The 27,127-nt window shown below is 42.4% G+C and overlaps 1 protein-coding gene across 1 annotated transcript; it reads left to right on the top strand.

The window, feature by feature from the left end:
* Positions 1 to 5: 5 nt before the first annotated feature.
* eif3i (eukaryotic translation initiation factor 3, subunit I) lies at positions 6 to 26,704 on the top strand. The gene is made up of 11 exons (XM_052036688.1): positions 6 to 81; positions 1,404 to 1,496; positions 4,322 to 4,409; positions 7,349 to 7,414; positions 11,308 to 11,457; positions 15,373 to 15,500; positions 17,767 to 17,877; positions 18,456 to 18,545; positions 24,466 to 24,539; positions 25,355 to 25,447; positions 26,547 to 26,704. The coding sequence occupies exons 1-11, from the start codon at positions 79 to 81 to the stop codon at positions 26,626 to 26,628; spliced, it is 978 nt and encodes a 325-aa protein (XP_051892648.1). The 5' UTR covers positions 6 to 78; the 3' UTR covers positions 26,629 to 26,704.
* The last annotated feature ends 423 nt before the right edge of the window (positions 26,705 to 27,127 follow it).

Here is a 27,127-nt window from a genome sequence, read left to right as displayed (position 1 = left end):
CACCACTTCCGGCGGCGTGATCGCTCTTTCCGGTCCCCGTGCGGCGGCAGAGAGAGGAGCGGCGGCGGCGGCGGCGGGATGGTGGGGACCGGGGACCGGCGACCGGGGGCTGGGGGTGTACGGTGGGTGGGGGCCGAGGCCCCGTCCCGGGCCTCGCCCTCGGCGGCGGACCCACTCCCGGGGCCTGGCCTCACCCTGCAGGGGGCTTCGGGGCAGCGCAGAATCGATGGGCCTTTAGTCCCCCCCCCCCCCGGTGGGCCTTTAGTCCCCCCCCCCCCCCGGTGGGCCTTTAGTCCCCCCCCCCCCGGTGGGCCTTTAGTCCCCCCCCCCCGGTGGGCCTTTAGTCCCCCCCCCCCCCGGTGGGCCTTTAGTCCCCCCCCCCCCCGGTGGGCCTTTAGTCCCCCCCCCCCCACCGGTGGGCCTTTAGTCCCCCCCCCCCCCCGGTGGGCCTTTAGTCCCCCCCCCCCCGGTGGGCCTTTAGTCCCCCCCCCCCGGTGGGCCTTTAGTCCCCCCCCCCCCCCGGTGGGCCTTTAGTCCCCCCCCCCCCCCCCCCCGGTGGGCCTTTAGTCCCCCCCCCCCCCCCCCGGTGGGCCTTTAGTCCCCCCCCCCCCCCCGGTGGGCCTTTAGTCCCCCCCCCCCCCCCCGGTGGGCCTTTAGTCCCCCCCCCCCCCCCGGTGGGCCTTTAGTCCCCCCCCCCCCCCCGGTGGGCCTTTAGTCCCCCCCCCCCCCCCCCCCCGGTGGGCCTTTAGTCCCCCCCCCCGGTGGGCCTTTAGTCCCCCCCCCCCCCCCCCGGTGGGCCTTTAGTCCCCCCCCCGGTGGGCCTTTAGTCCCCCCCCCCCCCCCGGTGGGCCTTTAGTCCCCCCCCCCCCCCCCCGGTGGGCCTTTAGTCCCCCCGGATGTTGTTTGTCCGCCGTGATGAACGAGCTCGGGAAGCGTCAGCTGTCGCCGTTGCTGCTGGTTGAACTGGCGCCCGGGGCTCTACAACGGCCGCAGTTTAATGCGTCGCCTGAGGGGTGTTTGTGGCGGGGCGGCGGAGCCTGTGCCCTCCCAGCCTGGGCTGAGGCTCGGCTCCATCGAATGACGCCTGACCTGAGAACGCTCGGTGTTGGGATGGGTACCAGAGGGTGCTGGACGGCTTCTTGGGGCCCAGTCGTGTCTCCAACATCCATGCCAGTCTAACCAGCGGCGATATGAGTCTGAATCAGAGTGACGTTTAGTGAGCAGCTAAATTATTGGGAGCTTTTGTGGAAACCATTTTGAGGAGAAGGTTATTGATAGAAGAACAGTGGGGTTTAGAGAGCTTTACTAGCCTATAACAAGTTGTACATTTTGTGTGTTTATTTTGAATAATTAATGTATCATCTGTTGAATTTATCCAATTTTCTTTTTCTATCCTGCATCAGAAACCCATCCTGTTACAGGGTCATGAAAGATCAATCACACAGATTAAGTACAACAGGGAGGGAGATTTGGTGTTCTCCTGTGCAAAGGACACTGTAAGTATGCAAGTTCATTGGTAACTTCTATGCAATTCTTATTGACACACCACAAAATCATCAGTAATAACTTTGTGAGATGGTGATCAAGTGTATAATCTATTTGTGATATATAATCGTCAAGAACAATAATCTATTGCTACCCATTTTCTCATTCCTGATAATTTAGTTCAGCCTTTCATGCTCTCAATAGATTCATAGAGTTATACAGCACAGAAACGGGGTAATCAGCCCAACTCGACCATGCCGACCAAGATGCCAACCTGAGCTAGTCCCATTCCCCTCCAAACCTTTCCTATCTGTGTACCTGTCTAAATGTCTTTTAAATGCTGTAATTGTAAGATAAGATATTTACTGATTAGTCACATGCACAGCAAAACGAAACTTGCCCCTCAAATCTCCTTTAAATATTTACCCTCTTACTTTAAGGTACAGTTTACTTACTTTCCTATAACTCCTGTTAAATCAACACTATCAAATTAATTTATGCTAATAGCGATGCTTTGAAATTGGCAGCTCTCGTTTTTCAATATCTGCTAAAGTGCTTGGAATGCACCATCTTCAGCTCCATATACATTTTCCGGTAACATAAGATTATTTCCTCCCACCTGGTGAACTGATGGGCTTGAACCATTTTGTCTTCTGTCTGCTTTGATGTGATCCATTTTTCCCTCCTATTCCCTTCTCCTGTTGGGATGTAGTTCCATGGTTTTGGCCCTTCAGTTCACCCATTTTTATGATGAAGCTGGGTTATAATTAAAATAACTTCCATCCTGCTACAGACTTCCTTTTGTTCTTTCCTCCCTTCTTCCTCTTAAAGCCTGGAGAGTAATAGAAGTGTACGTCTCAGCAATGGGCTCTCACAGCCCACCTTGTCCATGCTGACCGTGATGGCCAGGAGCGCTAATCCCATTTGCCCACGATAGGCCCTATCCCACCACTCCTCTCCTGTGCACTTACCTGTTCAAATGCCTTTTAAATGTTGTAATTGCATCTACCTCCTCTGGCAGCTCATTCCAAATGTTCGCCACCCTCTGTGTGGAAAAACTTGTCCCTCAGATCTTCTTTAAGTTCCTCCCTTTCACCTTAAACCTGTGCCCTCTAGTTCTAGATTTTCCTGCCTTGGGAAAAAGATTCTGACTATCTATCCCCCTCATAATTTTGAAAACAGCTGAGATCCCCTCTCATCCTCCTACATTTCAGTGAGAATAAGCCCAGCCTATCCAGTTTCTCATAATTACAGCCCTCCATTCCAGGCAATACCCTGGTGAATCTCCTCTGCACCCTCTTCACTACCACATCGTTCCTGCAATGTGGCAACCAGAACTGTACACCATACTGTAAGTGTAGTCTAACCAACTGCAACATGACATCCCAACTGTTCCCAGTGCCTTGGCCTATGTTTATATTCAGTCACAGGATGTGGACCGCAGGCTGAGCCAGCTTTCAGTTGCCCTCGAGAAAGTAGCGGTGAGCAGTTTAAGAGGGGGTGATGGGGGGTTGGAAGGCAACTTCCAGGTGATGGTGTCCCTGTGCTCTTGCTGCTCTTGTCTTTCCAGCAGGTAGAGGTGGTGGGTTTGGAAGGCAAGCATACCAAATTCCCCTGTGTAACAATCCTCAGATCGGAGGAGCAGTCGGATTGTTTACCTAAGCTGATCTCCATTGATGCTCCCTGACTTGCCAGCATTTTCTGCTTTGATTTCAAATTTGCAGTATTTTGCTTTTGGACAATATGTAGCTTGGTGAATATTGCAGTTTTGCCTTTGCTTATTGTCCTGGATCTTCAACTAGACTGTGATGTGAAGTGATAACCTGGCTGATTTCATTCTTTCCTGCCAACCACGAAGGCCAGAGGCAGGGAGGCCAGTTGTATCGACCCAACTGACAGCTAATTGAGCCAATGTGCTACATATTATCACAGTGCAATGGATTTGTTATTATCTTAAATTTATTATGAAGAAGAAGCACTGAAAGTGTTGTACTATTCCAAATGTATTTATAATTGTATTTGCAAGGATTTGAAGTCATAAATCTAAGTGTTTCCAAAATTACTTGCTATTTTTAATCTGTGACGTGTCTAAAGGTGAGCTGCTAAATTTTCCTTCCTTCCCATCATCTTTCCATTGGTTGGAGGCCCCCAGGGCCGCTGATCCGTGGCTACCTGCCTGTAGCCATTCATAATGTCTGAATAGCAGTTGTAGTCATGTAATGTATAACTCACAGAACAAAAGCTTTCTACTTCGTACAGCAGAAAGTCCAGAGGCTTCTAATATGGATAAGTTACTACAGCAACATTTGCTATTCATGTTTTGTAGCCAATTTCCTCAATCAGATAGAGGAAATTCTTATTGTCTTACAACTCTTGATTTTTCTAGTAGATCAAGCAACATGATATCTTTCTGGGTGAGCCCTCCCTGTTCACTATAAAATGCACGAAGTGGACAAATCTCCTGCACTCATCTTTCTGAGCAACTGTGCCAGATGTGGTTGTATACAAAATATGAATATCAAATATGTGAACCGAGTAAAATAAAACCTGATTTGTGACAGAACAATAGTGTTTTAATCCATTTCTGAATTTAAGAAATGAATTTATTTGTATTTCTACAAAAGAATGCAAGGTGTCCACAATTTAAATTTTGAGATCCGTGGCATTTATCTGGTCCTTCTTAATTGATCAGCAAATGTTTCACTTTAACACTGGTTTGCATCATTTGGTAGAAATTATGCATCAGTACTGGTGTGAAGTGAAAATAAGTCTTCAGAGTTATTATTAGCACATCCTTTTATCAGACCATGATGGATTTTTTTTTCCTATTGCACAGGTCGTTAATGTCTGGTATTCTTTGAATGGAGAGAGGCTTGGCACTTACAATGGGCACACAGGAGCAGTGTGGTGCGTGGATGTTGACTGTATCCTTCATGGCAAGGTGCCATTTGTGTTTGATTTGTTGAGGTAGTAACCAGCATAATGTACAGGTAAATTTAATGTATGTAATACTTCATTAGCTAGGGAATCCCTTGGGATGGCCTGAGCTTTTGAAAACGCCATTGAAATATTCTTTTTTTCACAGTCACAGAATGGTTACTGTATAGAGGTGGCCATTTGGCCCATCAGGTTATGCCATTTATACAGGTCATAATTCTCAGTGGGAACACTGTTCAAAACTTGGAACGGGGGTGGGGGTCGGTCATTGTAAAACTGAATAATTTCAAAAATTGTTAAACTGAATAATTTCAAAAACTACTGCCACGGGGGTGAGAGTGCATACTGCCACGGGGGTGAGAAGTTTTCTGTTTTCTTCCCATTTCCATAATGTCAGTAGTTTTTCAAAATCTGGCCCTGGTAAAGAAAAAGGAGGTGCATATCAGGTATAGGCAGTTAGGATCAAATGGGGCGCTTGAGAAGTATAAATGCAAGAAAACACTTAAGAGAGAAATCAGGAGGGCAAAAAGAGGACATGATGTTGCTCTGGCAGACAAGGTGAAAGAATCCCAAGGGTTTCTATAGCTATATTAAGAGAAAAAGGGTAGTAAGGGACAAAATTGGTCCTCTTGAAGATCAGTCTGGTCATCTATGCATGGAGCCAAAAGAGATGGGGGAGATCTATAGAACTGAGGCAATAGAGTAATGAGGTCATGGATCGTATCCAGATTATGGAAGAGGAGGTGCTGGCTGTCTTGAGGTGAATTAAAGTAGATAAATCCCCAGGACCTGACAAGGTGTCCCCTTGGACCTTGTGGGAGGCTAGTGCAGAAATTGCCGGGACCCTGACAGAGATATTTAAAACATCCTTAGCCACGGGCGAGGTGCCAGAGGACTGGAGGATAGCTAATGTTCTGTTGTTCAAGAAAGCTTCTAAGAATAAGCCAGGAAATTATAGGCTGGTGAGCCTGATGTCAGTCCTGGGTAAATTATTGGAAGGTATTCTAGGGGACAGGATGTATAAGTATTTGGATAGACAGAGCCTGATTAGGGATAGTCATCATGGCTTTGTGCTTAGCAGGTCATGTCTAACTAATCTTGTAGAGTTTTTCGAGGAGGTTACCAAGAAGGTTGATGAAGGGAAGGTGGTGGACATTGTCTACATGGACTTTAGCAAGGCCTTTGACAAAGTCCTGCATGGGTGGCTGGTCCAGAAGGTTAAGTTGCTTGGCATTCAGGATGAAATAGCCAATTGGATTCAACGTTGGCTGAGCAAAAGCAAGAGAATGGTAGTAGATGGTTGTCTCTGACTGGAGGCCTGTGACTAGTGGTGTGCCTCGGGGATCAGTGCTGGGTCCATTTTTATTTATCATCTATATTAATGATTTAGATGATAATGTGGTAAACTGGATCAGCAAATTTGTGGATGACACCAAGATTGGGGGTGTAGTGGACAGCGAGGAAGGCTATCAAAGCTTGCATAGTGATCTTGACCAGCTAGAAAAATGGGCTGAAAAATGGCAGATAGAGTTTAATGCAGACAAGTGTGAGGTGTTGCACTTTGGGAGGAAAAACTAGGGGTAAGGCTTACACAGTGAATGGTAGGGCTCTGAGGTGTGTAGTAGAACAAAGAGACCTTGGAATACAGATCCATGATTCCTTGAGAGTGGTGTCACAGGTAGATGGGGTTGTAAAGAGAGCTTTTGGTACATGGGCCTTCATAAATCAGGGGATTGAGTACAGGAGTTGGGATGTTATGTCGAAGTTGTACAAGATGCTGGTGAGGCTAACTTTAGAGTGATGTGTGCAGTTCTGGTCACCTACCTACAGGAAAGATATCAATAAGCTTGAAAGAGTGCAGAGAAAATTTACAAGGATGTTGCTGGGGCTTGAGGATGTGAGATATAGGGAAAGGTTGAATAGGTTAGGACTTTATTCCCTGGAGCAGAGGAAAATGAGGGGAGATCTTGTAGAGGTATACAAAATTGAGGGGTATAGATAGGGTGAATGTATGCAGGCTTTTTCTCCTCAGGTTGGATGAGACTAGAACTAGAGGACATAGATTTAGGGTGAAAGGTGAAATATATAAGGGGAATCTGAGAGGGAACTTCTTCACTGAGAGCGTGGTGCCAATGTGGAATGAGCTGCCAGCGGAAGGGGTAGATGCGGTTCAATTGTAATGTTTACGAGGTTTGGTTAGGTATATGGATGGGAAGGGAAGTGTTTGGAGGCATATGGTCCGGGTGTAGGTAAATGGGACTAGGCAGGAGATCAGGTCAGAATGGACTAGATGCACGTGTTTCTGTCCTGTAGTGCTCTTTGACTCTAAAAGGGAGCATATCTTCTATCCATGGTGTGTGTTTACCCAGTATAGCACTGAGAACATAGTTTGCATGGAAGAAGCATTGAGTTCTTTGTAACCTCTGAATCTTGATGCAGGACAGCTACTATTTGTGGAATCCTTTGTTTTGAATGCTGTCTTCTACAAATACACGATTGACTGGTGCAGTTTTTGCATATCGTAAGATTTCATAGATTGCCATGAATATTCTAATTTTTCTAATCTAACTTAATCTTTCATGTTTTGAACAGTTATTTTACAGATAGAATCTTGCAGCTTTATACTAGAAAGGTTCAGAAGCTTAGCAAAATACTTGCAGATATAGGGGAATCTACACAATTCTAAGTATCCAGCAATAGCTCATTATCAAAGAGTTGATCAGACAATGAACTGTAACTTTAGAAACGTAGTGGATCTGTATGAGCCTTCTCTAATTTCAATGAAATATCACTGTTCTAAGAAACTAAAAATGTTCCCAGGACATACTTTGCTGCTTGTTCTGACGTAGTGTAAGTGTGTGTGTGTGTTTGTTTGACTTTCAGTATCCTATCAAGTGATTCTTGTTGTCCTTAATCTAATAATCAGGGGATACAAAGCAAGTGTTAACCGGTTCTGCAGATAACTCGTGCAGACTTTGGGACTGTGAAACAGGTGAGAGGTTGCATTGTTACTACTTGCTCATGTTGTACAGCAGTGGTTACATTTGTTTTCAGCTGGTGATACTGGCTTTCTTAATTTCTTCCCACTCTTTCTAAAGACATTGCTCTCTGGCAAGAACTTGCATCCTCTGAGGTTTTGGCTAATGGACTATGACTACTCCAATGAAGTAGCCAATTGGATTCAACATTGGCTTAGCAGGAGAAGCCAGAGAGTGGTAGTAGATGGTTGTCTCTCTGGTCTGAAGCCTGTGACTAGTGGTGTGCTGCAGGGATTGGTGGTGGGTCCGTTGTTGTTTATCATCTATATCAATGATTTAGATGAAAATGTGGTAAACTGGATCAGCAAATTTGTGGATGACACCAAGAATGGGGGCATAGTGGACAGCGAGGAAGGCTATCAAACCTTGCAGCGTGATCTTGACCACCTAGGAAAATGGGCTGACAAATGGCTGATGGAATTTAATGCAGACAAGTGTGAGGTGTTGCACTTTGGGAGGACAGACCAGGACAAGACTTATACAGTGAATGGTAGGGCTCTGAGGTGTGCAGTAGAACAAAGGGACCAGGGAATGCAGATGCATAATTCCTTGAAAGTGGCGTCACAGGTAGATAGGGTCGTAAAGAGAGTTTTTGGCACTTTGGCCTTCATAAATCAGGGCATTGAGTACAGGAGTTGGGATGTTATGTTGAAGTTGTACAAGACATTGGTGAGGCCAAATTCAGAGTATTGTGTGCAGTTCTGGTCACCTACCTACAGGAAAGATATCAATAAGCTTGAAAGAGTGCAGAGAAAATTTACTGTTGCCGAGACTTGAGAACCTGAGTTATCGGAAAAGGTTGAATAGGTTAGGACTTTATTCCCTGGACCACAGGAGAATGAGGGGAGGTCTTACAGAGTTATGAGGGGTATAGATAGGGTGAACACATGCAGGCTTTTTCCCCTCAGGTTGGGTGAGACTAGAACTGGAGGGCATAGGTTTAGGATGAAAGGTGAAATACTTAAGGAGAATCTGAGGGGAAATTTCTTCACTCAGAGGGTGATGTGAGTGTGAACGAGCTGCCAGTAGAAGTGGTGGATGCAGGTTCAACTGTAGCATTTAAGAGAAGTTTAGATAGGTACATGGATGGGAGGGGATTGGAGGGATATGGTCCGGGTGCAGGTAGATGGGACTAGGCAGAAGATCAGGTCGGCATGGACTAGATGGGCCGAAGGGTCTGTTTCTGTGCTGTCGTACTCTGACTACTGTGATGTTTGGTGAAGTGAGAATGGAAACTGTACTTAATTATGTTGCCTCAACATTCACACATGTGCACATCAGTCTGGGCGGTGATCGGGGATGGAATGCCTGCCCAATCTTTTTCTTTGCCCTCTCCCTAGTTTAAAGTATTTTGAACCCGAACATCTCTCCCAGCATCACACTGGCTGAGATGAACAATTGAATCAGGAAATTCCTACTCTGGGTCAGCGACTTGGTAGAAATGTTTGTTCAGCCTTTCAAGCTTGCTCTGAAACTCAATGCAGTCATGGCTGATCCCCTTTCTCATTCATCCCATACTCTTCCCACATCCTTCAATGCCTTATGTGTTTGGAAATCTTTCTGTTACTTAAATATGTTCAGCAACTTGGCCTCCACAACCTTATGTGGTAGACAGTTCAACCCATTTACCACCCTTGCCTATCGTGGAAACAAAAGATGGATTATTATCTAGTGGAGAGAGACTGCAAGACTGAAGTTCGGGGGATCCAAGTTTTCTAATCACAAAGTTAGCAGGCAGGTCCAACAAGTAGATAAAGAGGCAAACGGCATTTTAGCCTTCACTGTGAAGTTGTTAGAGTTTAAGAATAGGGAACTTTTGTTACAGTTGTACAGGGTGCTGGCCACATCTGGAGTACCACGTGTAGTTTTGATCCCTTACCTTAAAAGGGCTATGGGAGCATTGGAGACAGTCCAAAGGAGATTCACCAGGCTAATTCCTGGGTTGAGAGGGTTGTCCTATCAAGAGAGGCTGGGCAGTTTGGGTCTATATTCCTTGGAGTTCAGAAGAATGAGCGGTGACCTTGTTCAAATATATAAGATGCTAAGTGGCCTTGACATGATAGATGTTCAGATGTTTTCACTAGTGGAAGAATTGCAAACAAGGGGACAGCTACAAGATAAGGGGACAGTCATTTAAAACTGGGGTGTGTAGAAATTTCTTCTCATAATAATGAATTTCTGGAATTCTCTGCCCCTGAGGGTGGTGGAGGCTGGATCATTAGATATATTTAAGATGGAGATAGATAAATATTTGAAAGATCAAGGAATTGGGGACTATGGGGAACTGGCACAGAAGAGGAGTTGAGACCAGCGTAGATCAGCCATGGTTGTATTGAATGGTGAAGCAGGCTTGCAGGGCCTAGTGGCTCTCCCCTACTCCTACTCCTATTTCCATGAGTTCGTAGCAAAGAAATTTAGAACATAGAACAGTACAGCACAGGAACAGGCCCTTCGGCCCAAATGTCTGTGCTGTCTGTGATGCCAAATGAAACTAATCCCATGTGCCTGTATGTGATTCATATGCCTCCGTTTCCTTCAAGTTCACGTGTCTGTCTAAATGCCTCTTAAACGTCACTATCGTATCTGCTTCCAACACCTGGCAGTGTGTTGCAGGCACCTACCACTGTGTGTTTAAAAAAAAACTTGCCTTGCACATCTCCTTTAAACTTCCCCCTCTCACATTAAAGCTATGCCCTCTAGTATTTGACATTCCTACCTGGGGAAAGAGACTATCTACCCTATCTATGCCTCTCATAATTTTATAATCCTATCAGGTCTCCCCAAGGTCTCTGACACTCCAGGGGGAAAAAAAAACAATTCAAGTCTGTCCAGCCTCTTATACCCTTGAATCCAGGCAGCATCCTCGTAAACCTCCTCTGCACCCTCTCTAAAGCCTCCACTTCCTTCCTGTAATGGGGTGACCAGAACTGGAAACAGTACTCCAAGTGCAGCATAACCAAAGTTTTATACAACTGCAGTATGGCTTCCTGACTCTTATACTCCATGCCCTGACCAATGAAGGCAAGCATGCTATATGCATTCTTTACTACCCTATCTACTTGTGTTGCCATTTTCAGGGAGCTATGGACTTGGACCCTGAGATCCCTCTGTACAACAATGCTCCTAAGGGTCCTGCCATTTACTGTATACTTTCCTCTTGCACTTGACCTCCCAAAGTGCAGCAACTCATCTGCAATTTCTCCGTCCATATCTTCAACTGATGTCTATCCTGCTGTATCCCTCGACAACCTTCCTCACCTTCCACAGCTCCATTAACTTCTGTCTCCGTGCTTAGTAATCAGCCCATCTACATCTTCATCCAACTCACTTATGTATATCATAAACAGCAGAGGTCCCAGCACTGATTCCTGTGGAACACCACTGGCCACGATATCTCCTCCACTCAGGTGTCTTATTCCCTACTCTCAAGACTGTGACCCCTGGTTCTAGGTGCCACCTCCCCAGCCAAGGGAAACATCCTCCCCATGTCCTGCCTGTCAGGCTCTGTCAGAATTTTGTACATTTCAATAAGATCTCCTTTATTTTTTCTAAATTCATGAATACTGGCCTCATTGACCTAATCTCTCCTCATATGACTGGTAAGCCTTTGGCAAGTAATTTCCTTTCTTGGGTAAGGCAATGAAAAGAACACACAGTTTTCACTAGGAGTGGTCTCACAGTCCTTGTATAATTGTTGCAAATTCCCAGAATTTTTTTTATTTCATAAATTCTGAGTGCAAAACAACAATTAGAATGCGGTAATATTACTTTTTTTTGTCTCTTGCATATTTTAATATCTGTAGTGCTTTGTTGTTCTTTATTCATATTGGATTGTTTTCATTATTAGGGAAGCAACTTGCTTTGTTTAAAACCAGCTCTGCAGTCCGAACGGGTGGATTTGACTTCAGTGGCAACATCATCATGTTTACAACAGACAAGCAAATGGGCTACAATTGTTACGTCAGCTTCTTTGACATTCGAGATCCTGCTCAAATAAGTAAGGATGATGCATTCTAATAGGAATTACAAAAAAAATCTTCCCTTCTGGGATTGGATGTCCTTTCCTTAAAGTATTTAGAAGATGCTGACTGTCTGTTAGAGACTTAAAACCCATTTGATTTATTAAGACAACTTGTCTGAGTAAAGTAATGAGAGTTGGCAAAAGGACAACTTTCAGTAGCAGTACATTAATTTTAATTAGCTGTGATGCCTCCTTATTCACTTGCTTCCAAGAGATGGTATATCTAGATGACAACTGACATCTTCAGCATCTACATTTCCCAAATGGATAGATTCTGTGATGTTTCCATAGAAAACAGTTGAATCTAATGTGCTTTTTCTTTCAGTGCTACATCTCAATTTTTTATAATTTAAAAGGAATAATCCACAATTAACAGTCATTAATTTTAATGCTCTGCCAGTTAAAATGAGTTGTCAATTGAAAGTATTTAGTTGCTTGACTTTGAAGTCTGAGCCAGTTGTGTTACTGATGTAACTTTTTGTTCATTCATGGGTGCTAACAAGACCAGTATTTTTTGCCAATCTTCTGCCAGAACTGAGTGCTTGCTGGGCTAGTTCAGAGGACCGTACAAGCTCAGCATGTTAATGCGGATCTGGAGTTATTTTGGCCAGACCGACCAAAGATGGCAGATTTTTATTCCCTGATGAGCTGCAGTGAGCATGATGGGTTTTGCAACAATCTGGTAATTTCATGGTCATTATACTGGGCTTTTTTATTCCAAGTTTATTTAGGTAGCTGAATTTAAACTTTCCCAGCTGCCATGATGGAATTTTAACTCATGTCTCTAGATCGCTAGGTTATTTGTCTAATATTTAATTACTGTGTTACCTTTCTCGATTTTACAGTGAATTCCTGTCAAATTTTTATATGTAAAGAATGTTGGATTTGGAATGGGACAACTTTGTTTTCAGTAATCTCCATTAGATAGTGCTACTTGCGGTGTGGAAGACCAGGGTATCACTTGTTTAAAATAAAAACAATGCTGGAAACACTCAGCAGGTCAGGCAGCATCTGTGGAGAGGGGAAAAAATGTTTCGGGTCCAGGACCCTTCATCAGAAATGAGAAACGGGAAAACCGGGTTAGCTTTCAGTAGCAGAGAAGGTGGGGAAGGGATGGTCTAAAGAGTAGGAATATCTCTGGTAGGGTGAGTCCAAATGGGACATTTACTCGCAGATTAAGCTTCTTTATTGATGAAATATGTTGTAAATGGTGAGGCAATGCAAATCGAATAAGGGAAACTGAGCTAAATGATGGATGTTTCTGATAAAGACAAAGAAAAAATGAATTACCTAAAGTTGGAGAGTCCAAAAGGCAGAAAATGAGGCTTTGTTCCTCAAGCTTTGACCCCGAGTTAGAACATAGAACATTACAGCACAGCACAGTACAGGCCCACGATGTTGTGCTGACATTTTATCCTGCTCTAAGGTCTACCTAACCTTTCCCTCCCACATAGCCCTCCATTTTCCTATCATTTATGTGTTAAATGTCCTTAGTATCTGCCCCCACAACCTCTGCCAGCAGTGTGTTCCACGCACCCACCGCTCTCTGTGGGTAAAAAAAAATATATTATTTACCTCTGATATCCCCCTATACCTTTCTCCAGTCTCCTTAAAATTATGCGCCCTCATGTTAGCTATTTTCATCTTGGGAAAAAGCCTCTGACTGTCCACTCGAAATTTACCTCTTAACTTGTACACCTCTACAAATTCACCTCTCATCCTCCTTTGCTCCAAAGAGAAAAGCCCTAGCTCACTCAACCTATCCTTATAAGACACACTCTCCAATCCAGGCAGCATCGTGATAAATCTCCTCTGCACCCTCTCCAAAGCTTCCACATCCTTCCTATAATGAGGTGACCAGAACTGAACACAATACTCCAAGTGTGGTCTAACTAGAATTTTATAGAGTTACAACATTATCTTGTGGCTCTTGAACTCAATACCCCAACTATTGAAGGTCAACACACTGTATGCCTTCGTAACAACCCTGTCAACCCGTGCGGCAGCCTTGAGGGATCTATGGACATGGACCCCAAGATCCCTCTGTTCCTCCACACTGCAAAGAATCCTGCCATTAATCTTGCACTCTGCCTTCAAATTTGATCTTTCAAAGTGTATCACTTCACACTTTTCCAGGTTGAACTCCATCTGCCACTTCTCCGCCCAGCTCTGCATCCTGTCACTGTCCTGTTGTAACCTACAGCAACCTTCTACAGTATCCACAACACCATCAACCTTTGTCATTTGCAGTGCTGATCCCCCTGTACCGCAATGCTCTTAAGGGTCCTGCCATTTACTATATACTTTCCTCTTGCATTTGACCTCCCAAAGTGCAACATCTTTCCCGGGTTAAACTCTGCCATTTCCCTCCCCTTATCTACAACCTGCTGTATCCTTTGACAACCACCTTCACTGTTCACATTAGGCCTCGTTGTAACAGTGCAGGAGGCCACAGGCAGGAAGGTCAGAGTGGGATGGTGAATTAAAGTGACAGCAACTGGAAGCTTGGTCACTCCTGTGGCCTGAATGCAGGTGCCCTGCAGCACGATCACCCAGTCTGTGTTTGGTTTCTCCATTGTGGAGGAGACCACATTGTGAACACAAAATGCAGTATGCTAGACTGGAAGAAGTGCTGCTTCACCTGGAAAGACGGTGGGTCCCTGGACAGTAGGAAGGGAAGAGATGAAAGGACAGGTATTGCATATCCTGCAGTTGCATGGGAAAGTTCCATAAAATGGACAGTGGTTGTTGGAAACTGAAAAGCGGACTAGGGGGTCACAAAGGAGGTGGACCCTTTGACGTGCCGAAAGGGGAAGGGAACGGAATGTGTCTGTGGTGGAATGTAGTAACAGCTGGTGTATACCGTGAATTGTGGTCTGTTGAATGTGGAGTCTGCTGGGCAGAAGGTAAGGGCGAGGGGAACCTTTTTACTCTGTTCTTCTCTATTCTTGCAAAGGGTGAAAACAGGAGTGTGGGAAGTAGATGATATGCAGCCAGGGACTCGGTTCACACATTGCACCCTTCCAGACTTGATTCCGCATTCACCAGCTTTGTATTTTTCTCTTCTTCCGTTCTGATGAAGGTCCCGGATCTGAAATATTAACTTCTCTTTCCACAGATGCTGCCTGTGTTTCCAGCATTTTCTTTATTTCCGATTTCCAGCATCTGATTTTCTTTAATAATTGTAAAAGAAAATTCATGATGCTTCTCATCAATTAAAAATAATCAAAAGAAATTGCAGCATTGAGTACCATGCTATAAGCTTATTGTTTTTTTTTCCCCATTTTTGTTGATTTTATTTGGAAGTCATTTGCTCTAAATGCATGGTATTTAAAGATTTGATCTCTGGGAAACGTTTGTACGAAAGCACAGAATTCAGTTCATCATATCACTGTTCCCAAATTAATCCAAGATGGTAATTTATTGGTCACCTACTGTAAGATCATGTTAGGTGTGATGGCTCACTGATAGTGTTCTCATCTGAGTTGTACCATTGTGAATTCAAACCCATGCTAGAGGTACAAACTCTGGACAGAACTGAGGAGTGCTCGACCATCAGAGGTGCAGTCACTTGAATGGGATATCAACGGAAGGCCTTGCCTGTCTTGAGTGGATCAATAAAATTTCGTGGCACTTTTGCGGAAGTTGGTGGAATTATCCCAGGATTCTTAGTTAACCCTGAATCATGCTTTTAAAAAAAATTTTGTTCACTATCATGTTGCTGTTTTTGCAGGCTTCCATTATGTAAGTTGATTCCTGTCTTGGTGTCTAATCTTTGATTACTTTGGCTGTAAAGTGTTCAGTTAAAATTGCTATGCACATGCAAAGCTTTGTGTGTAGTAAGTTGATTTGGAACCTTCAGCTTATCCTTAATGTCCTGTTGATCTTTAGGTAATAATGAACCGTACATGAAGGTGTCAGCCAATGAATCCAAAATAACAAGTGCTGTTTGGGGACCCCTTGGAGAATTTGTCATTGCAGGGCATGAGAATGGTGAATTGGTCCAGTTCAGTGCCAAGGTAAGTGCAGGAATCTGGGTGTTCCTGTGTAGGGATGTGTTCGAGGGATCCTGGTGTACAATTTGTAGAATGAGAGAGTGTAGGTACGGTAATTCGCAAGTAATTGGGAAACTTGATTGTTGCTAGGGCATTGAATAAAGAGGTAGATAATATCTGGAGTACTCTGTACAATATTGGTCTACATATTTAAGGAAGGGTGGCAATGCACTGAGAGCAGTTCAGAGAAAGGTTATGGGTGGGAGGTTCAGGGGAGATGTCAGGGGGAGGTTTTTCACCCAGAGAGTGGTTGGTGCATGGAATGCACTGTCTGGGGTGGTGGTGGAGGCAGATACATTGAACAGGTTCAAGAGCTTGTTGGATAGGCATATGGAGGAGTGTGGGATGGGGGATATACAGGAGGAAGGGGTTAGGTAGTGTGAAGGTGGTTTGATGGATGGCACAACATGGTGGGCCGAAGGGCCTGTTTTTTGCTGTATGGTTCTATGAAACGAGAGTCATAGATTTGTACAACATAGAACCAAGTCCTTTAGCCCATTGTCTCTATGCCATCCATTATGCCTATTTAATCCCCTGATCCCCTGGCCTGTATTTTCTATGCTTTGCTCAGTTAAGTACCTGTCCAGATGCCTTTTAAATGTTGTTGTTCCTGCCTCCACCACCACCTCTGGCAGCTACCAACTACTCTGTGTGAAAAATTTACGCCCCCCACCCCCACACCCCGGATCCCCTCTAAACCTCCTCAACTTAAACCCCTACCATGGGAAACAGACTCTGGCTATCTACCCTATCTATGCCTCAATTTTTATATACCTCTATCATGTCACAAAATACCCCAACTACCATGAAAATACACAAAATTCAGAACATGGGAAGCAAATATGATCAAAAAGAAAGAGGACGGCATTTAAATCAAATGGAAAATATTATGCAGGTAAGTTTGTTTTAAAAATTGTTACTATGATGGGCAGTGGACAACTGTGTGAATTAGTATGCTTGACTGCTTATCTCCACGCACATGTCTGCATGGATGTCATTGTAACTTCCACCTGATTTTTATTCAGAATTTTCCTACCCTATAGGACAATGCATTGTTTGGAAATGCACAGAAGCTTATTCTTATTTTATTCCTAGGAAGTAGAACAAAGCTTTGTGGTGTAGTAAGTTGATTTGGAACCTTTGGAAGTAGAACAAAATGTCAGCTCAATGTTACATTTTAATGGATAGTGCAAGCTTGGTTCAGAACGTTATGTTGATAATATTGTAAAATGAATTATTTTGATTTCATTGGAAATGCAGTTGTTTTATGTGGAATTAACTCTGCTGTTCCTGCCAAAGTATTTGATATGCAGTTGAGAGGGATCAGTAGAAAAGTGTAGCCCAAACTATTAGTGTAACTCGATTTTGTGACATTTAAATTGATAAAACAAAGCTGTGTAGGAATTGTGTAAGAAATAACTGCCTCTATTTATTCTTAACACTAGAAATATAAAAATAGATTAAAGTTAGATAATGTTGGTTGGCCGATCTTATTAATCCATGATAAAGTGGCAAACTGAGTAATTTTAATAATTAAATAGATTGTAAATTGGTGATTAATTTAAAATGTTGCTTCTGAGTTTCGTGGAATCTTTTCAAAACTTGCACTGTGTGCCAGAAATTTATGGATATGCCTGCCTGGTGTATTGATCTGTAGTAGTAGCATTAGAACTCCTGAATTTCACTGTCTGAAGTAATTGACCCTTAAATGCTTTTAAAATGTGCTTGAGTTCTTCATCCTTTGTCTGAAACTTTCTTTTGCTATCTATGCAATGTCATATGAGTTTAACAGGACACCTGGCAAAGAGGATTGTTCTTCTTATTTTGGAAAAGATCAAAATAAGCTTTTTTATTTAAATCTAACAATTTGAAAAATCATTATTCTAATAAGTGAACTTCCAATGGCCTTTTCTAAGTATTAAAATCTAGCTCTTAAAGCTAATTTTCTCTTGGAATACATTTTAAGAACTACGCTTGAATTTCATTACAGTAACATTATTAAATTTAGATATTTGGTCACCTTTTTCAATAGTAGTTGAACTATGCTAAAGGGGTGTTCCTTTCTCGTGTCTCTGTTCTGTATCACAGTGATTTGAGAGAGCTCACCATTTTATAGTATGACTATATTATTAAATATCTATTTTCAAAGTAGGAATTAAATGATTTATTAGCATTTTTGCTGGTATTAACATGTTATTCTCTTTGTGAATTATTTTTAAACTTTCGACAGTCTGGGGAAGTAATTTCTAAAGCCAAAGAGCACACCAAGCAAATTAATGACATCCAGACATCCTTAGACCTGACCATGTTTATTACTGCTTCAAAGGATAATACTGCTAAGGTAAGCAATTTAACATCCTTCCTTCAAACGTCAGACTAAAATGTTCCAGTGGTAATGTAAACTAAGCGGTAAGTTCAGCCAGATGCAAAGCACTCGGTTCCAACTGAAGCATGTAGAAAGATTGGAGATTTTGATCTGTAACATTACATTGTGGGGTTTTATTTAAAGAATGTGATTGCACTTTACTCAGTTAAGTGCTGGAATTTAATTGTACGAGTGTACAAGGGCAGCCTCCTCTGATCTTTGCTCTTCAGCTTTTGTTTCCAGACCTGTGAAGGATTAAGGAACCATATGATCTGAGCAAACCTGAACTGATCTCCATTCGGTTTATCGGTGTGTCACTATTACTTTAATAATTAAGGAGTTGGCAAGATTTGGTCAGGTTCAGTTTGTTCTGCTTTTTATGAAGGGAATGCACCTGGCCATGGTCATGTCTTGCTGAGGTTGTGCTGGGCCTGCTCTGATTGGGGCTTTAGTCGTGAGGGCATAACTAAACTTAGACTTTTGCACATAGGTTTGATTGAAGTAAAAGCAGCTACCTTTCTGCTCTTCTTAAACTTTGATTTTCTCTATTACAGCTGTTTGATTCTGCGAGTTTAGAGCACTTGAAGACATTCAGGACTGAACGACCTGTGAATTCTGCTGCTATTTCACCTTCTGTGGAACATGTAAGTTGCTTGAATTGTGTGCAAGGGTTCCATGTGTACTTTGTAATAAACAATTTAGTAAAAAGCTCACGCACCTGGCTCTGATAAAAGGTTATTGACCTGAAATAATTCTGTTTCTCATTCCACAAACCTGCCAGGGGCTTCCAGCTTTTTCCATTTATATTTCATGTACTCTGGAATCTTTTGCTCGAAATATTTTCTAAGGAAATTGCAATCCCTGGCTTAGTCATTGGGGAGTGTTGATTCAACAATCCTCCCACTTCCCCTTTTGGCCTTGCAGATGAATGAAGCATCTCTAGGATAGTGGTTCCTGCGAGAATTTCTAAACTTTTTGTGCACTTCAGTTTGGTGATTCCAGAGTGCCGATAGATAGAAGGCATTCTCTTTTCTGGTTCACTGTGCTTTAAGCTTTAATCAGTACTTGTAAGTAGACTGGCAAACATTCTGGTAGTGATTCAGTTCAGGAGCAAAGTGTGAAAGATCAAGTATGCACCTTATACTTACAAACTATGTTAAAACATTTATTTCTGCGCACACAGCAGGAAAGAATGAAAGGATCTGAGCTTTGCGAATAGGTCATTGATTCATTTAGAAACTAAAACCAAAGATTTTTTAAAATAAAGTATTCATGGTTAAAAATGTATATACTGGGGGATAGATGGGTAATAAAGTCAAAGGCACACAATACAATAATTTTTTAAAAGAATTTCTGAAGTACCAACGTGTTGATACTTGCCATCTGATTTGGTGGTTGATAAATTAATATTATGTAACGTAGGTATAAATAAGCTTTACTCAAAGACTTGCAGTTATTTCTGTAAAATTGAGTTGGAATTAGTACCCGAGTCGTGTGTAAATTGGCAGAGGGCAAATAAGGTTAGATATGGCTCAGAGACTGACCTGGTAGAACTGCATTCCAGGTCTTCGACTTGTGCTCTAGCAAGCCATGTAACTAGGAAAGTAGAGGATTTTAAACTAAATAATGGGGACAAAGGATCAAAGTTGGAGAGATGTGGTAAATCAAAGAGTAGAGATAAGGCAATGGAAATGATAAACAGACTGTGAAAGGAGGAGAGAGCACAAACCCTAAGTCAGCAGATATGCCTGGAGGTTACAGGAATAATGAAATGACAAAACTAAAGGCTCTGTATGTAAGCACACACACAACTGAAAACAAAACAGATGTTCCAAGAGTGCAAACAGAAATAAGTATGATCTGATGGCCAATTACAGAGACATGATCATAGGATATCCTGAATTGGGGCCTAAAGATTGAAAGGTCCACAACATTTAGGAAGGATGAGAAGCTAAGAAAAGATGGAGGAATGGTTCTGTTAATTAATAAGAAACTTAGCACAATTGGGAGGGATGGCTTAAGTTCGAGAAACCCAGATGTAGCAGCGATGTGGGTGGCAATGAGATAAAATGGCAAAAAGTCATTTGGGAGTGGTGCCCCCTAAAAGTAATCACATGGGAGAAAGGAGTATAAGCAAAGGAGTAACAGGGGTTTGTCAAACAGAGGGTGATAATCATGGAGATTTTAATCTACATACAGACTGGAAAAATCAGATGGCAAAGGTATCCTGAGTTCCTAGAGGGGTTGTGGGGTAGTTCCTTAGAATAGCGCATTTGGAATAGAATAAGAAGGGAGCAGGCTATACTAGACTGGTAAATGCTCAAAATATCTTTTCGATTTATTATCCACTTGGTGGTGAAAGCACCCCTGGGTGGCAACAATCATAATATGATTGAATTTTACTTTCAGTTTGAGACAGATAAAAATGGCCCATCTAATATTTTAAAGTTAAATAAGAGCACTTATAGTGGCATGAAAGGAGAACCAGTTAAAGCAAATGAGCAACAAGACGTCTTCAATCAAGAGGTGGAGGTAGATGTTCAAGGGGATCCACCATGCATGGTTAAAAAACGTTAAAGACAAAAGAAAACTTAATGATAAAGCATATGATTGGGCAAAGGCTGGTGGCAGCTCAGCTGATTGTACAGAATATATAAACATTAAAGAATGACAGATTAATGGGGAAAATAAAATTATTGTAAAAGACAACGAGCTAGAAATGTAAAACCAGAGTTTTTTAAAAACACAATGAGTTGACAAAGTTGATCCTATAGAAAGTGAGTCTGTACAATTAATAATTGAGATAAGGGGATGGTATATGAGTTAAACAAATATTTTGAACAGTTATCGTTATAGAAGATATAAGTAACATTCAAGGAATTACTGTAGGTTAGGAGTTGGAAAAGAGAGTAACTGAGGACAATTACAATCACCAGATCAGTGAAGTGTTAACTCTATTTCTCTCTCATAGGTGCAGCCTGACCCGCTGAGTATTTCCAGCATTTTCTATAATATAGCTAACATGGTTTTGTGAAAGGGAAATCGTATGTTACTAATTTATCAGAGTTCCTTGGAAAAGAACTGTGCTGTGGGTAAAGGGGAACCAGTGGATGTACTATGCTGAGATTTCCAGAAGGCATTTGAAAATTGTAGCATCAAAGGTTATTATGGAAAACAACAGACTGTGGTGTCGTAGTTAACATCTTGGTGAGATGGAAGATTGTTTTCAGTTAGCCAGTAAATGGGCCTTTTACTGTTTATATGAATGACTTGCATGAAGTGACCAAAGGTATGATTGGTGAAGGTAGGTTGGACAGTAAAAGGATGTAAGGAGGCTGCAAAGGGACATAGATAGGTGAGCTGACTGGGCAAAGATCTGTTAAATGGAGTATAAAAAAATAAGGAGCATTTTTAAATGGTGAGCAATGAGATGCAGAGTGATCTGGTGTCTGAGGGCTTGATTCACACAAGCTAATGTGCAGGTACAGCAAATGAGTAGGAAAGCTCCCTTGTATACTTGGAATGGGCACATTGTTAGATGAGGAAAGGTTGGACAAGCTAGGTTTGTATCTGCTGGAGTTTAGAAGAATGAGAGGGAACGATAGGAACATTTAAGAGGCATTTAGACAGACACATGAGCAAATGGGATGGATGGATATAGACCATGTGCAGGCAGATGGGGTCAGTTTAAAATAGCATCATAGTCAGAACAGTCATTGTGGGCCAGAAGGCCAGTTTCTGTGCTGTACTGGTGTATGTGTGGTTAATATACATAAGATCTTGAAGGATATTAACAAGGTGGATGCAGAGAGGATATTTCCTCTTGTGGAAGAATCTAGAAGTATGGGTCACTTTAAAAATAAGGGGTTGTCCATTTATGACAGATGAAGCAATCCTTTTGTTTTCCTTGGTGTTGTGATTCTTTGAAATGTGCTTCCTTATGGAAGCAGTAGGTGGATTCCTGATAAGGGGCAAAAGGTTAGGTGTTGACAAGAATGTGGAGTTGAGAAAACGAACAGATCGGCCATGATCTCTCTGACTGGAGGAGTCAGCTACAGGACCTCCTCATTTGTAGAATGTATTTAATGGTGGTTCCTCAGACAGGATTAGTGTTCCACTTGAATCTCTGTGGCATTTCGTTTGCTGTACTGCAATGTGAGCTACTGCCTCTCGCCTTCACCTTCCAGCCCCATTTTTCACAGAAGTTCCAGTCTTTTCCCAATAATGATGTAGCTCCGGGAAAGCTGATGCCACTGTCATTGGCTCCAAGGATGTGATAATTTCTTTGTACGTCTGCCTTCATAGACATTCCATTCAATGGAAAAAATTACTTTCTAGTAAGCAGTTTCTGCTTTGCTAGTTAACAATGCAGATTATTCACATGTCAGTGGTCATGTTATCTGCCAGCTTGCCTGTGGAGACCAGTTTTGAGGTTGGGCCAACAGCAGTTTTTATCCTCAAGGTGCTGTTCCTTTCTTCTAGGTTACCTGGGTTTATACTTCAAACCATCATCTATAAAATCCTTCAGTTCATTCTTGCCAAACTATATTTTTGGAGGAGAGAAGCAAAGCTGATCCAAACTGTAACAAGTTTGACAGTAAACCAGAACACTGCTTAGATAACTTTGATTTGCTTTGTTCATGTTAGAGTTCCAGCTAACGTGTGTTCCAATAAAAGACTACGCACGGACTGTAAAGGAGATGACTTGTCGAGCCCAACTGATGTCTCTTGTTTCATAATTTATTGTACCCAGACTGTATTGTCTAAATGTACAGAGCCTAATGCCATGGAATACTGGGGACTGATTGACATTGTCCACTAAAGTGGAATGCTGTTAATATAAAGTGCAGATTAGCAGTTAACTTTTGGCTTGGTAATAGTGTTGTATCTCCAAGGTTTGCTTGTTTCCTGGGCGTGAGAAGGGTAATAATCTGTGCTTCCACAGTGAATACCATGTGATGTGAGATGACTCTACATCACAATTCTCCAGTTAAAATTGAATAACAAATGGATTAAACTAGATTTTTTTTTATTCCTTTTGGGATGTATTTATAACAAAAACCTTTATCTAAACCAGTGTTTTCTGCAGTACAGCCCATGGGGACATGCAGCTGGGAGAAACAGTAAACCAACCAGTGATGCCAAGCAATGTAATTCTAATTTGAGCCTTTAATGAACTAGTTTGCCCAGTGAATTTTTCAGGCCAGCTGATGAAGTAGGCTTTGTTTTTGGCACTGTAGTGCAATTTGTGTAGAATTCTAAATTGGAACATCAAGTCTTTTGTAATATGTACACCTTGAGCTTGTACAGATTAATCGGAGCATTGATTTTATTCGTTATTTGTGACCATGGTGTGCAGCAGCTTGGGGACAAAGCTTAAATATTGCTGATCTAGATTAGGTGCTGTCTCCTGAAAAGACCAGAGCTGCCAGGGAGCAATTATTTAGGAGCTGACCAGAAACCATCATGGTACAGAGTGAGAACACCACCTGGTTAGAATTGGCAAGCAGCATTTTGATTATGAAGCAAAAGAAAATCTGCTGGAGGAACTCGGTGGGTCTAGCAGTATCTGTGGGGGGACAAAGTCGACATTCCCCTCCCTCTGGATTTTCCCCCCTCCTTTCTTACCCCGCCCCCCCCCCACCACATGCACTACACACGCAGTTCACCCCCCCCCCCCCCCCCCCCCCCCACCCCAAAAACCTTTTTCTGGCTCTGATTCCATCTACCATTCACCTCTGCCCTAAGGTTCCATTCTCATCTCCTTATCAGATCCAGCACTGGCAGTCCTCTGTGTTCCTGCTTATCTCCCTCCAGCAGCTGCCTCCAACCTTCGCCCTCCTCTTCCCCTACCTCACTCCATCTGCCTCCTTTTCTCTCTTTCTCTGCCTCCATCTATTACCCTGCCGTTATCTCCTAATTTGTTGCTCCCGATTCCAGCGTCTGCAGTCTCTTGTGTTGCCATTTTGATTGCGAATACACGTGTCCAATTTTAATTAGTCACATTTAAATTGTTGGTGTCATTTTGTGACACAACACACTGATCGTGACAAATTAAAAGATCTTAAGTACAAGTCATCTTTAACAAGATCTTCATGGCCAGAACAGGATGTGGCGATGTCATGAAAAATGGCTTACTTCCCTGTTCAATTGAGTGTATCCAGTGCTGAACTGGGTAGCATTAAAGCCAGAATAGATTATCGGTGCAATTCGCATAGTGAACAGTGAAGGCTGATTTATTTTGTTAAACCTTGATCACTGCAGTTTGGTTTGCATTTTGCATCTTATAAAAACACCTTATTTCATACAGAAGGCTGAAACTTATCAAAGGATTTAATTTGAGAACCGATGTAGGCAGAATCTTTGCCCAGATAACTCGTCTCTAGACATTGCAGATTTTTTTTCCTGAGTTGGGGAGTGTGTTTTACTGCTCCATTGTACACACACTGCATTCCACGGTGTTTTGATTTTGTGTCTGACGCGTGAACGAAATGTCAATGTATTAGTTCATCCTTTCGGTCTTCTGTGTGATTAATCCTCTTAACACCAGGTTTGTTTTGATAGGTTGTTCTTGGTGGTGGTCAGGAAGCCATGGATGTAACAACCACCTCAACCAGAATTGGGAAGTTTGAAGCTCGGTACGTAACAATGATGTGGAATTAAAGTAAAATATAATTAATTGAAACATTATTTGCACGTTTTCCAAGTTGAATCTGAAGTTGCTTTATTTGATCTATGTAAATATGCTAAATTAGATTTGTGTCCATCCTTTCACCACAGCAATGTTCAAGATGGATTTTGTGATTCAGCCTTGTGTGACATTCATCATTCACACTGCTTTTTGTGAGGCTGTCCTTCATAGAAGGCAGCTTTTGAGCCTTGCGTATTGAGGTTCACTTTCAGAAGAATGCAATAACCTGATCCCACTCTGCTAATCAGTTTGTATCACTATATAAATTATGGAAAGGCAGAGAAGGGATTCGCATCTTGTAAACAGCATTCTGTTTTAAAATGTACATAGTGAGTAATAATTTTATCAGTAAAGTTTTGAAACAGCCTCAAGTTCAGCATTCAGACTACAGCTTGTCTTTTCCAGATGTTTATCTGCTGTGGCAGAGTGACTTCAGCAGGGTGTGATAGCCACGTTCCTCTCTGGTCACTGCAAATTATATAAATGTTGGAAAATGAAGCCAATGTTAACCAGAGATGAGGTGGTATAGTCAATGTATTCAGGTTTTTGAACAGTCTGCCTTGGATAGGGAAAGATAAGAAGCCTTCAGTTGAAAGGTCTGATCTACAGAACGCTTGGCTTTTAGATACTGGAAGAGTAATAAAGGTGGGAATTGATTGCTCTATCCTGGTTTCAGAGGATACCTCCTGGCAATGGAAGGGCCCTTGCCTGCTCTGTTGTTTCTTATGATTTAATCAGTAGTTTGTTTCTTTTCCTTTTTAGGTTTTTCCATTTGTCTTTTGAAGAGGAGTTTGGTAGGGTAAAGGGTCACTTTGGCCCAATCAATAGTGTGGCCTTCCATCCAGACGGGAAAAGGTATGTAGGTGTTTTTCAATAAAAATCCTAGTGTGTTAAATTGAACAGTCAGAAAATGTTTCAGTTCCATTGTTTAGAGGCTTTTAATCTTCTTCAAACAGACCTGGTTGTTTTAGGTGTGCTTGTGTTCAATACAAAGTTGAGTGGTATCCTGGGGCTTGAGTTTCTGGCTCTGAGGATATCCAGCAAACTGCAGGCAGTTTATACTTGGCTATGCAGTAACAGTAATAACATGTCGGATAATTCATAGTGATCTGGTTTACTCTACAATCCAGCAAATCTTGCTGCATCAATTACAAAAATGAGCCCAGACAATGGGCGAAATTTCCCTCTTATTTTTTCTGTTTAGTTTTTGACCCAAAACTTGGTTTGCCTCAGTCAGTGACGAGGCCCCCCACTTCGCCTCTCCTCTACTTGAACTTGCCTGTAGTGGCACCTTGATCTATGGGACAGGGTCCCAACTGGTGAGACTTCCTGCAATAACTGACAGCGACACCTTCAGAGTGGTCTGGCAGCCTGTCATGTCAGGCCACTGGGTCACCACTTACAAAAAATCAAAGGTTTCATGTCAGCCAATACCAGAGGACATCAGTTCAAGGTCAGAGGAGAAAGTTTGGGGGAGAATGTCAGAGGTAGGGTTTTTTACACAGTGGTGGGTGCCTGGAACGCACTGCCGCGGGTGGTGGTAGCGGCTGACACAATAGGGACATTTAAAAAAGCTCGTAGACACATGGATGTAAGAAAAATGAAGGGTTATGGGCTGTGTAGGAGGGAAGGGTTAGATTGATCACGGAGTAGGTTTGTATAGGTCGGCATAACATCATGGGAACATTCTCGAAAGTGTTTTGGATTGTCATTTGGCCCTCCCTGTACAAAAGATAGTGTAGACAACAGAGAGGCAGCGAATTGTGCAGCCGGTGAGGCAATGGCCTGAGTGAACCCAGAGTAATACACTCTGGAAAGTTGTTATTAAAATGCAAAGAAGGTGGAGAATGGGATGAGAGAATGAAATCTAACTTGCCCTGTTTCTCAAACCATACCTTGGGGTGGTCTGGAACATTCCACAGCCTAGTTTAATGATACTTTTTCATGTTTGCAGCTACAGCAGTGGAGGTGAAGATGGTTACGTGAGAATACATCACTTTGACCCGCAGTATTTTGAATTTGAGATGGAATTTTAAGGTGTGGAGAGTGTTGTTTCCAAATTGTAACGGAGGGTTTATTTTGTTAAATAAATACAGAAGAATGTTAACAGCATTTATGTTTTGTTTACTTCATTTATTCACTTGCTCTGCTTAATTGGACTTTGTTACAAAGAAAACCTGACAACGTTTAACTGCACCTTTGCACAAGGACTCAAACGGTAAAGTTTGCAGTCACTTTGCCAAAAGCACCAATGCCGTCTCCTGATGCTGTTCCTTGATGGAATTAGTGTTTATTTGGTTATTTTATAAATTGTGTTCCAAATTAGCCCAATGGAATAAAGGATTGTTTCACAAATGTTCTGAAATAAAGGTTTGGTAGTTTGAGCTCCTAAATTGGTTGTGGTTATTTTACATCCTAGATACTGGATTTTGTTGAAATGATTGGTGCTCTGGCAACTGTTTTACAGTGAAGTCCTGTTACATGTGCAGTGTATTGTGCAGATGGTTTTGTGAGCAAAAATTAACAATGACGTTA

The sequence above is a fragment of the Pristis pectinata genome, chromosome 22 (genome assembly GCF_009764475.1).
Source record: "Pristis pectinata isolate sPriPec2 chromosome 22, sPriPec2.1.pri, whole genome shotgun sequence".
In the NCBI taxonomy this organism is placed as follows: Eukaryota; Metazoa; Chordata; class Chondrichthyes; order Rhinopristiformes; family Pristidae; genus Pristis; species Pristis pectinata.
The sequence above is the reverse complement of the archived record's forward strand: the minus strand, read 5'-3'. Positions and strand labels throughout refer to the sequence as shown.